General features: G+C 48.6%; 1 protein-coding gene across 1 annotated transcript; it reads right to left on the bottom strand.

Annotated features, from left to right (window-relative positions):
* Nucleotides 1-10,535: 10,535 nt before the first annotated feature.
* On the bottom strand, nucleotides 10,536-11,213 carry Cldn25 (claudin 25). The gene has a single exon (XM_004636559.1). It carries the CDS (start codon nucleotides 11,211-11,213, stop codon nucleotides 10,536-10,538), a length of 678 nt encoding a protein of 225 aa, XP_004636616.1.
* Between the last annotated feature and the right edge of the window lie 470 nt (nucleotides 11,214-11,683).

Here is an 11,683-nt window from a genome sequence, read left to right on the forward strand (position 1 = left end):
TTCTTCTTTCTTCTTTCTTCTTTCTTCTTTCTTCTTCTTCCTGTATTTAGTACAGAGTCTCACTACACAGATCGAACTTGTAGTGATCCTCCTGTTTTCGGCCTCCCAAGTGCTGAGATTACAGGTGTGCGCTGCCACGCCCAGTCTCAGTCACCATCTCAGCGCACCCCAGGGCAGGACCAGCATGGCACGCCAGGCATCAAACCTGGTCCCTGCATCTGTCTAAGTAGGGGCTTTAATCTGCTGAGCTATCTGGCCAGCCATTTTAAGTCTTTATTGGATCTGTAGGTCTCTTATAAAATGCTTCTATGGAAAGAGCTGTGCATCTAGTTTCATGTGCTGGTTGAACTTGTTTTCCTGTCTGTCAAACAGGAAAATACTCTTTGGTTGGGTTTTAAGGGTTAAAGTAGAGAATTTACTTTGATGACATCCTTGTAGAGCAATTCATTACTGGGCTAGAATTTTTTAAGGTTACTTTGTTTCCTAGAAAGGCTGTTTTTTGCAGAACTGGGGATTGAACTCAGGCCTTTGCGCTTGCCAGGGGAGGACTTATTCCACTAAGCCATCTCCCCAGCCTGGGCCAGAATTTTTAAGGGTTATCTTGGGCAGGGGACATAGCTCAGCAGCTCAGTGCTGGAAATTCCGCACAAGGTCCTGAGTTTGAGTCTTGTCACCAAAAAGAAAAAAAAATAATGTCCTGTCTTATGCAAGGCATTATTCCTAATTAGGGCATAGTATAGGTATCCAGGAGTCACGGACCTCTTGTAAATGGATATGTGCACCTAGGCAGCCTGATGAGAAGGTGGTTCAGCACTTATGTGCCTATAAAAATTATAGGATCTCCTTCTTGATTCCTGATTTTAGCTATTATATCTATATCTATATCTATCTATCTATCTATCTATCTATCTATCTATCTATTTGAGGGGGTACTGGGGATCGAACTCAGGACCTTGCACTCACCAGGCAGGCATTTATGCTGCTGAGCTATCTCCCTGGCCTGCATTTTCTTGAGTCACTTTATGGAATGGCCTGACCTCGATAGGCTATGATGTCACTGCTACTTGCAATATGATTTTTCCTTTCTTTGTCCCTTGACAGCATCTCAAGAAGATTTCATAGCTTTATTGTCACGTATGAGCATGAGAATAGCAGGATTCTTGTGGACTGTAGCGTTCAGGTGAGTGTGTATCCAAAGTCCACTCCTATGCATTTGTTTCAGCGCTTCTCTCCTATCTGTAAGTCAGGCCCACGCTTAACCTCGAACACCAGCAGCAAGGAAGGAGCTGTGGGCGCTTCCTTTACACCCAACTTGGTACCTTTACAGCCTGGGAGAGGAAAGTTTGTGGGCAACGAAGGACTCTTTTTGTATGTTTGTTCATTTATTTTTGTATTTATTTATTTATTATTGTATTTTAGTACAGGGCCTGCAGGGTCTCACTACATAGATCAGACTCAGATCAGACTCATAGTACTTCTCCTATTTTCAGCCTCCCAAGAGCTGGGATTACAGGCACGCGCCACCGTGCCTGGTCTCAGTTGCTGTCTCAGCGTGCCCTGGGGGCCAGGCAGCACTGGCACTCTGGGGATCAAACCCCGGCAGCTGCGCTCTGCCTAAGCAAGTGCGTTAATCCACTGAGTTATTTGGCCAGCCCTATTTTATTTATTTATTTATTTGTATGTTTAAAAAAGTACTTAAGTGCTGGGGAGATAGTTCAGCAGTCTTAAGGGCCTGCTGGCAAGCAAAGGACCAGGTTCCATCCTCGGTACTGTGTGCTGTTCCAGCCCCAGAACCCTGGGCAGGCTGTCTTTGCCTTGAAACTAGGTGTGGTGGAGCATGCCTGTAATCCCAGCACTGGGGAGGCTGAGACAGGAGGATCACTAAGAGTCTCACTGTGTAGTAAGACCCTGTACCAAAATTTTTTTTTTAAGTATTTCTATGACCCAGCATGCTTTGTTATAGTAGAATCTAATGATTAGCTCTCATACGGGACATTTCATGGGCCCTGCAGAGAACCATTTAGAAAATCTCTCCATTCTGTTTCTTGGTGGCTTTGGGATTTTCTGGAAGACTTCCTAATGTCCCTCCCACATCTGGTTCCTCTCTCCATAAATGGTGCTCTGGGCACGTTTGCCAGTGAGACAGATAAGAAGTGGCTGCCGCTCGCTGCCCACTTTCCTGAGATAGCTGGAGGGGGTGCGGCTTGGCTGGTAGCTGTGCCGTCTTCCCCTCCACTTCTCTTTGCTTGCCTTCAGTCCCCCAATAATGGATGGAGGCCACTTGCCTCACGCCCTCCTGCTACCACCAAGGTTACGTCACAGAGCTCTCCGGCCACTCTCACACAGGGTTGCCTCTTCTGCAGTGGCGTCCTCCTGACTTCCCCTCCTCCTCCACCTGCACTTTGTTGACTCATAATTTCCATCTGCATCAGGCAAAAGAACCTGCAGCTGAGAACCTGGTGGCACCAGGCCCGTCAGGCATGTCGCTGGGCTATGCAATGCTGAACATCTCGCTCCCAAGTGTGGCAAAAGTACGCACACTGCTGCCATCAGCCCCAACAGGCTCCTACCTTCCAGCCGCTCTGGTCATTCTCAGACCCTCGCTCTCAGCCTCTGTACCTCCAGTTGAGTGTCCCTTAGCAGTTTTTTGTGCTCCACCCCGTAGTAGCGCTGAGTGAATTGCTTACCTTTGTAAGGCTATGAGGTGGGTTAGAAGCACCAGGGGCTGGGGGGCTAAGGAGTTGAGGCTAATGATCGTACTTGTGTGGTCATCAGGCATGCTAAGAGGTTAGGATCATGAAAAATAGAGTAATCAGACCTAAGAAGACAATAACCTACCTTATTTAAAACACTACTGGGGGGGGGGCTGGTGAGATGGCTCAGTGGTCTAGAGCACCTACTTGGAACAAACTTAGCGAAGCCCAGGGACCGCGGTTCAATCCCCCAGCACCACATGCCAGCCAGCCCGCCCCCTGGTGGGCTGAGCTGGCCACACACACACACACACACACATAAGTAAATAAAAAATTTTTTAAAAAGGCACAATGAAAGGATAAGCTACCTTTTGTGCTTGTTTCGTCCATTTCTTTAAGACAAGAACCCAGAAAAATTGTCTAGGAGTCCCCAGAACTCTTATAAGAGGAGGAGGACCAAGAGGTGGAGCAGGGGGAGAGGAGGAAGGGACAAAAAGAATTAGAATGTGTGCTGTACCTATACCAACTTCCCATGATGAATGTAATCATTACGTGCTGCATACATGCAAGATAAAAAGCCTTGTTCCTATGCTAGGGTTGGTTTTTTTTTTTTTTTTTTTTTTCTTTTTTCATTATTGATTTATTTGCTACGGAGTCTCACTATGCAGCTTGGACTTGTGGTGATCCTCCTGTCTCAGCCTCCCCGGCACTGGGATTATAGGTATGGGCCACCATGCCTGGTTTCAGTGGCTGGCATGGTGTACCAAGGTTCTGGGGCTGGCATGGCGTGAAGTACTGGGGATCGAACTCAAATCCTTGCTCTTGCCAGGTAAGCACTTAGAGAGCTGAGCTATCTCCCCAGCCCTCTTTGGGTTCTTCACTGCTCCCCACCCAGTGAGTGGCCGTAGGAGTGTGGCTATGGACTTTCTCTTGCCCAGTAGACGTGGCATGGGCTGCACTTCAGGTACTTTGCTTCTCTCCTGGCAACAGCTCTGAGGTGGGTCCACCGCATTCCTCACAAGGAGGGGTAGATAACATCATGCTTTCAGCTCTTAGAAATGCCCTTTCAGAAATTCTCCTCTACTGGAACTGGGTCTGTCTTTTGCATAGGCTGCTGGGTGTGAGGAGCGGGCATGAGGCAAGAGCATGAAATGTCCCTGCCCGGCCCACTGTACGTGGCTCTGAGGCATTGCCTGAAATTCGAGGCAACTGGAAAGTCTACTCCACGCCTTATAAACATAGCATATGGTGTCATGGGCAAAAGTACCTGCTTGAAAACATTCTGTCAGTTGTTAGAGTAAAAGGCGAATCCTCGCTTCTTTCAGCTCCCGGTGAGAGGCCGAGCCTGCAAACAGGCTCCTAATCAGCGCCTCATTGTTCTAACCCTGGGCAGTGCAGCTTTTCCTATTCAGAAGCCCACAGAATCATTGCTCACTTTTCTCACATCCCACAAGAATCTACCTCACATCGGTTCTCAGGGAGCTGGCCCTGGCCCTGGCCCATAGGCTCAGAAGGATACCAGATAAGCATCTTAATGAGAACCTGCTGGAATTCCTTAACTACGCACGGAGAAATGTTCAGTCTGTTGGACTGTGGCGAGATGCAACACATTTAGTGAGTCTCTTAGTTGTTACAATTCTTTGCACACGATAAAAGCTGTTGACCTGGAATGCTGGTGAATTTGTGTCCCTTATCTTCCTGATACATACGACCACACGTGTGATTACAGTAAAGAAATTTTAAAATAATTGGCTACAAATCTATATGAGAAAAGGCTTGTTAAAGATTTAATTAGTCCTATTTTTTCCCCATTATTTTCTCCTTCAAAGCATTTTTAGGTAAATAGTACAGCCTTCCTCGGACTCTTTGAGTGGTTTCTCTCAGGAATGAAAATCACGTTCCCTCCCTGCTGTTTTTTTTTTTTTTTTTTTTTTTTTGTGAATTAGCAGTGTTCACCATGTGCCCGTGTAAAGACAAAAGAAAAGCTTTTGTCCTGTAGAAGAATTAGGAAGATGAATATTTTCTTAGCAAGTCTTTGTTTGTGTGTATTTCTCGGCACAGAACGCTGTCATGAGACACCGTGAGGAACGTCACCCTGAAAGCTGCCAGCAGGAGCAGGTGGGCCACCTGGTACCCAAATCCCTGATTGGACTTAAACACAAAGGAGGTTTTTCTTTTCAAGTCTGTGCCAGTGCTAGTTTTTCCTTTGGGTTTTCTGGGCAGCCCATCTGGTGAGGCGAAGGGATAAGGTAGAGAAAGATGATCGGGGCTTCACAACCCTGAGTTCAGGCTCTGCCTTAGTTCATTACAGCCGCCGACAGGCTGCGGGGCATCACAACCCTGAGTTCAGGCTCTGCCTTAATTCATTACAGCCGCGGACAGGCTGTGTAAGTCCCCCAAATCCTCATTTCTTCATTAGCAAAACAAATACAGTAATTCTGCTCTTTGGATAGAGTATGTCTAATAAGATACGTGAAAGAGATTCAAAGTATGTTTAATAAGATATGTGAAAGAGATTTAAAAGCCCTTCAGCCGTACACAGTTGTACAATAGGGAAATTGCGCAGGAGCAAGCTTTTAGAAAAGGAGGGGTAGGGGACTGTGCCTGTCACCTGGACATGGATCCCAGGCCCCCAAGAGGCTTCCCCCTGAGGCAGAAACTCGTGACTTTCTCCTTTTCCTCTGTGATGACCAGAGGTGGGCATGGTGTGGCTTGCCGTTGTGGTCTCCTCTCCCTCTCTTCCAAGGATGTGGATTTTTTTGGGGGGAGGGGGGCGGGGCAGGCTCAGGATGCCTACAGGGCAGGTCTGGTAAGGCATGAGGATGTGGGGATCAAACAACAGCATCCTGAGCTTGACTGCTCTGTTTAAGCAGGCACTTAAACAACTGAGCTAATGGGCAGGCTCCCCTCTTCCAAGGATGGACTGGACAACTTGCCTCCGTGTCCTTCCAGGTTACTTTGTGCTGAACTCTGAGTCTCTCTGACAGGAGGCGCAGCTCAGCTGTCAGGCCCAGTACCCTGCTCCCGCTCCTCCCTCTCCAAAGGTGGCTGTCAGCTCTCTGAAGAATCAGTGGGGAATCCACCCTGATGGTTGCAGAGATCACAGAGGGACCCAGGACAATGATTAAGATCCCCAATCTCTGCAAACCCCAGCTAGCCGAGATGAACACGGCTAACCCTCCTCAAGATTCCCTGGTTTTAGCCCTGCCACTTCTGCAGACAACAGCCATCAGTCAGACAGCTGGCTGTGCAGCCAGTGGGCAGCTGCGACTGTCCTGGCCACCCTGCTCACACATCCAGGGAAGTGTCTGCCCTGACTACCATGGGCTTCAAGGTGAACTCAGCAGCAGAACTGAAATTGTTCCCATCAGTGCGCTGGGTCAGCAGGGTCGAGTTCAGAGCAGATCGGGCCAGTCAGCAGGCTCAAATCTGAAGCCACCACAGGTTGTGGCCGCTTTCACCAGCAGCACTCCCCTGGCACTGCTCAGCTTGCTCTAGGGCAGGGCTGGCAAACCTATGGCATGTGTGCCGCAGCCGGCTGTTATCACTCACAGCTCTAAAAGCTTCGCCGTCACTGATCTAGGAGGTTCCCTTCACCCGTCACGACCCTTCCACCCGTCCTGCAGCACAGACTCTCTTAAAATAAAGCCTCACTCTGGTGATGGGGCCACAGAGAGCTGGCAGGGTTGATGAATGCTGTGGTGTCGACCAGTGGCATCAGGACCCTGAGCCATAGCAGGCTGAGTTGGCACTCAGAGCCCAGCGCCACTAGCAGAGCCGCACTTTGCCAACTCATTAGAGAATGCAGATGGCAGTATTCCTTCCCACGGCCTGCAGGACGCCGCAGAGTCTGCCTGCCTACCTCCTCCTGATGTTCTTCCTTCTTTAGTTCTTCCAGAGCTGCCCTCCACCCTGTACTTGTAGCAGTTACCACTCCCATAGGTTGCCCACCAACGACTCCCCGACTAGGTCAGAGTCCTTCTACTGAGTGATCTTGTAGAACATGTAGCTTTCCAGATTTGTAAGGTTTGTCACAGTTACAATTTATACTTAATTGACTGATTTTACATTCCATCTGCCTCCACTATTTGCCTTAATGAGGAATGGGGAAGTTTGGTGGTGTTCACCATTTCATCCTCGGTTCCCAGCACGAAGTCTGGCACATAGTAACTGCCCAGTAAATAGTCGTTAAATGAGAAAATAAATGATCAGATGGAAGATAATGGTTTCTGCATGCTGTAGGCTGCGCTTTTTACTCGGTATCTCCCTAGGAATATTTAGGTTGGTTTGTTTCAAGTGGATAAACACCAATGGACATACCTAAAAGGAGAAGAGACTTTCTGGAGAAGCTGAATCCAGGGGAAGCTGCTGAAGGCAAAGTTGTACCTGAGCAAAAAATGGTACATTTCTCAGGAGGGCGCTGACCTGGGCTATTCTGGCAAATTTGTTTCCTCTTGTGCCGATATGTGTTTTTGTTCGAGCGGTGGCTCTGCCGTGATGCTGGGGCTATTTTACTAAGACATGAGGAGAGTTGGTGATGTTTCAGAGATGCACTGGTCCTCCCCAGTTCTGTGGGCTTTTGTTTGTTGGAATCCGGGATTGAACTCAGGACCTTGCCTTTGCCAGGCAGGCGTTTACTTATGCTGCTGAGCTATCCCCCCTGCCCTGCCCAAGTTCTTTAAGGATTGCAGAGTGACTCTGGCTGGGGAGACCCTGAGCACTAGCACGCTTGGCTGTGCTGTGGAAATGGTTGGCAAGATCAATGGAGACACCCCTTCAGCTGGTTATGGGAGCGGCGACGGGTGGTAGTGAGAGAGCAGGGGGATGCAGAGTGATCCTAGTGGACAGGCAGACACATGAGCAGCCCGAACCTCCTCCGGTGGGACTTGCAGAAATTCCAGAGGAAGCCCTGGAGGGATGTCAGGCAGAGCGCCTGTTGGCATTTGTAGGGCAGGCAAAGGAAGTGGGGGTGGTATGACCAAAGGGGCTGTAGTGTAGCCACAGCCTGGGTAAGTCTTGGGGCTAAACGTTAAGGGTCGCTTGTTTTTGAGATAGGGTCTTGCTATGTAACAGGATGACAGGCTTGTGCCACCATGCCCTGCTGATACTTTATGAGGTTTATTTTATAAATAAATATTTATTTATTTATTTGGTATGGGACTCACTAAGCAGCTTGGACTGGTAGTGATCCTCCTGTCTCTGCCTCCCCATTGCTGGGATTATAGGTGAGTACCACCATACCTGGTTTTGGTGGCCTGCATGTTGTGCCCAGGTTTCCGGGGCCGGCATGACATGCAGTACAGGGGATTGAACTTGGAACCTTGTGCTTGCCATGCAACCACTTAGACTACTGCGCTATCTTCCCAGCCCTCTACAGGGCTTATAATGTGGTTTCACACGTGGCAGAAACATTTCTGAGGAGCTGATAACTTTTCCACATGCCTGCGTGTGTTGGACAGTAGTGGGCACAGCTGCCCTGGGGTGACCAGATTGTCTCCGAGTGCCTGCGACTTCAGTAGTGCTAGCGGTGAAAGCGCCCAGTCCTGAGCAAATCACACGGGTTGATCACTTTTTTTTTTTTTTAATGGGGGAACTGGGGATTGAACTCAGACCCTCGAGCTTGCCAAGCAAGTGCTTATTCTACTGAGCCATCTCCCTGGCCCCCAATTTTTTTTAAAAAAAAATTTAATGATGACTTTAACAATTACTCTAATACCTTCAGTGAGAAAAAGGCAGATCACACATAGCCCCGTAATCTAGCAGGATCAAGAACAGATGTTCCCTTTAGGATACTAAGAATCTACCCAGCAGTGAAGGTCACTTCTGAGGCTCCTTTTTACTTTTTTCTTTCAATTCTGGGGATTCAACCCAGAGCCTTCACGCTGAGCTATATGTACCCCAGCTCTTTTGGTTTGTTTGCTTTAGACAGGGTCTCAGACTGCAGTTCAGGCTGGTCTTGAACTCACTTTGTAGCCCAGGCTGGCTTCAAACTCTCAGCCTCTCCTTCAGACTCTCCTACCTCTGCCTCTTGAGTGCTGGGATTACAGGTGTGCACTACCACACCAGGCCTCCCTAGCTCTTTTTTATTTTTTTTCAATTTTGAGACAGAGTCTTTCTGAGTCCCCAAGCTGCCCTGGCTTCTTACTATACTCCTGCTGTAGCTTCCCAGAATGTAGGCGTGCACCACCAGGCCCCGTGAGAGGCCCCTTTGCAAATCTCATCTGAGGCTAAGGAAGGTCTCTACCCTGAGGTGCTATCTTGGATCAGCACCTCGTTCTCCGTCACCAAGGCAGCTTCTTGAGCTTCCCTAGCCACACACACAGTGCCTCTTGGTGCTATGTTTTCTCTGATGCACGCGATTTTGTTTTTCTTAAATATGGTCCAAGGATCAAAGATCTAATTAATGCTATGAATTTGAAAGCATTTGTATATAAATAAAATCTCCGATGAGATAAACATGTTTGTCTGGACGTGGTGCTGCACACCTGTAGTCCCAGGTCCCGGGAGGCCAAGGCAGAAGGATCACTACAAGTTTGAGGCTAACATGGGCTACACAGCAAGTTGGAGGCCACCTTGAATGACAAAGTGAGGCCCTGTCACTGACAGATAAACACATATTTGCCATTCACTGTGCGCTGATTTTTCATTCTGAGGTGAAGGTCACCTTCTCACCAAGATAATCAACTTCTTGAGAAATGGGACTACTGTCCTCAAAATGACACAAACAGTGATACTTCCTTCCCTTTCTTTCTTTCTTTTTTTTTTTTTTAGGTCTTGGGGATTAGATCCTTGTGACCTTGCACTTGCAAAGCAGGCCCTTGTGGAGCTATCTCCCAGCCCCTCTCTTCTTTATAGCATAATATGTTAAAAGATGAAGGAAGAGGAGGAAGAGGGGGAGGGGAGAAGCAGCATCAGAGGAAGGATTCACCAGGGTGAATCACGGCTATGACATCCCTTGAAGGGAGTTAGCATGGCGGTTCATGTAACTCCAGCCCTCCTGGAGGCTGAGGCGGGAGCGTGATCATTAGTTCCGGAGGAAGTCAGCCTGCCGGCTATGAGACTGTGCTGACTGGACTCAGTCTGCTGCCTACAGCCACGGGCCTGTGGCAGAGGCCCTGAGGCAAGGCACTGGAGGCTTCCAGCAGCCTCCCAGGAGGAACTGAAGGCTTCCTGTTGGTAACATGAATAAACTAGGAAGCGTGTCCTCCAGCCCAGATGAGCTACAGTGGGGTGACTGTAGCTCTAATTGCAGCCTGGGAAGAATGTCATGAGAAAACTTCAGCCAGAAATGCTCAGCTGAAGCATGCCTGAGCCTCAAAATCTGTGTGAAATAATATAGGTTTGTTGTTTTAAAGTTCTAAATTTTGGTATAATTTGTCATGCGGTAAGAGAACAAACGTGACACAATATAACGAACAACACACTATACATTTGTTTTTGTTTGTTTTTTTTAAATTTTTTTAATTTATTTTTTTATATATAATATGAGAGAGAGAGAGAGAGAGAGAGAGAGAGAGAGAGAGAGAGAGTGTGTGGTGTGTGTGGCCCGCTCAGCCCACCAGGGGGCGGGGCTGGCTGGCATGTGGTGCTGGGGGATTGAACCACGGTCCCTGATGCCTTGCCAAGCTTGTTCTAAGTAGGTGCTTTAGACCACTGAGCCATCTCTCCAGCCCACTATACATTTGTTGATGCCCAAATCTTTTCAGAACAGTGAAATACATCTTCACTGAAATTATAACAACAGCAAACAGCAACAAACCCAGAAAGTGATAAAGGATAAGGAAGACGGGCATTCCTTGAGTTGCAGATTCCTTGGCAGAAGCCTGTCCTAGATGTCCAGGTTTATAGGTCTTCACATAACATGGAAGAGCCATCGAATTCCTCCCCTGGAAGAGCATAGGATGGTGGGGCCCTGGAGTCAGCTGACCAGGGAGAAGGCCCATTTTCTTTTCCTTTACAGGCAGAAAAGATGAGGAGTAGTCCACTGACAGCCAGGAGGAGACCCGCAAACCAGCCCAGGAAGAGGGCATCTCCGAACTCCCACCGCGGTACAACCTCAGGGATTCTGTCATCCCAGAAATCTTGGACGATGGTATGGGCCACCCCGGAGACTGGAAAGAGGGTAGTGGCTGAGGCCAGTGCCTCCAAAGTCCCTCCCAGGAGGCAAAGGTATTTCTTGAGTACATCTGTGGTCCCGAGAAACTGGCAAAATTCAGACCCAAAGCCAGAGAGCAGAAGCCCCAACAGTCCCAGGCCGTGGGACACTATCATGAACATGCGTGCTACCTGGATCTCCCGCGGCAGAGACAACAAGGAGTCGAAGGTTTTGCACACGCTGCCGACTTCCTCACGATGCACGCAGGATCCCCAAAGCCCCATGGTCCAGGTATCCCTTTCATTCAGTTCCATGTTGCGTGTCTTCCACTGGGGCAGGGTGGTGGTGATGCAGGAGCAGATCAAACCAAGGAGAGCAAGGAGCAATCCCCCGAGCTGTAGTCTCCCGCGGACACTCCAGGCCATGGTCACTCTGGTCACAGAGGCAGAAGAATGAGGACAGGTTTCGCAGGGGCTGGTTTGCAGCAGGGACAACTTTTCTGAAGGCAGCGTTGGGAAGCGTTGCACAGGCAGAGAGGATTCGTGTGTTGGTTTTCTTGGGCAGCAGCTGAGGCAGAGGTCAGGAATGGGATGGCATTTAGGTTTAGGAGGTGTATCCAAGATCAGATGTGGGTGTGGATTCTGAGGGAAGGTCCCATGAGCAGCAAAAGGCACCTGGTCAGCCATCCATGTGTATTTGGTAAATACATCCGTAGAGCTGAAATCCCTCCCAGCCCTGAGATTACAGGACAATGTTCTGGGAACGCATGTTGATATAATCTTTCTGGAGGGTAATATGACCTGTTCATACAGAGTCTACGTGATGCAACCCCTTATCTCCAGGAATTTATCTATTTTTTGGTGAATAATAGTTTTCAAAGATTTATGAAAATATC

Source organism: Octodon degus, unplaced genomic scaffold (assembly GCF_000260255.1).
Source record: "Octodon degus isolate 3935 unplaced genomic scaffold, OctDeg1.0 scaffold00080, whole genome shotgun sequence".
In the NCBI taxonomy this organism is placed as follows: Eukaryota; Metazoa; Chordata; class Mammalia; order Rodentia; family Octodontidae; genus Octodon; species Octodon degus.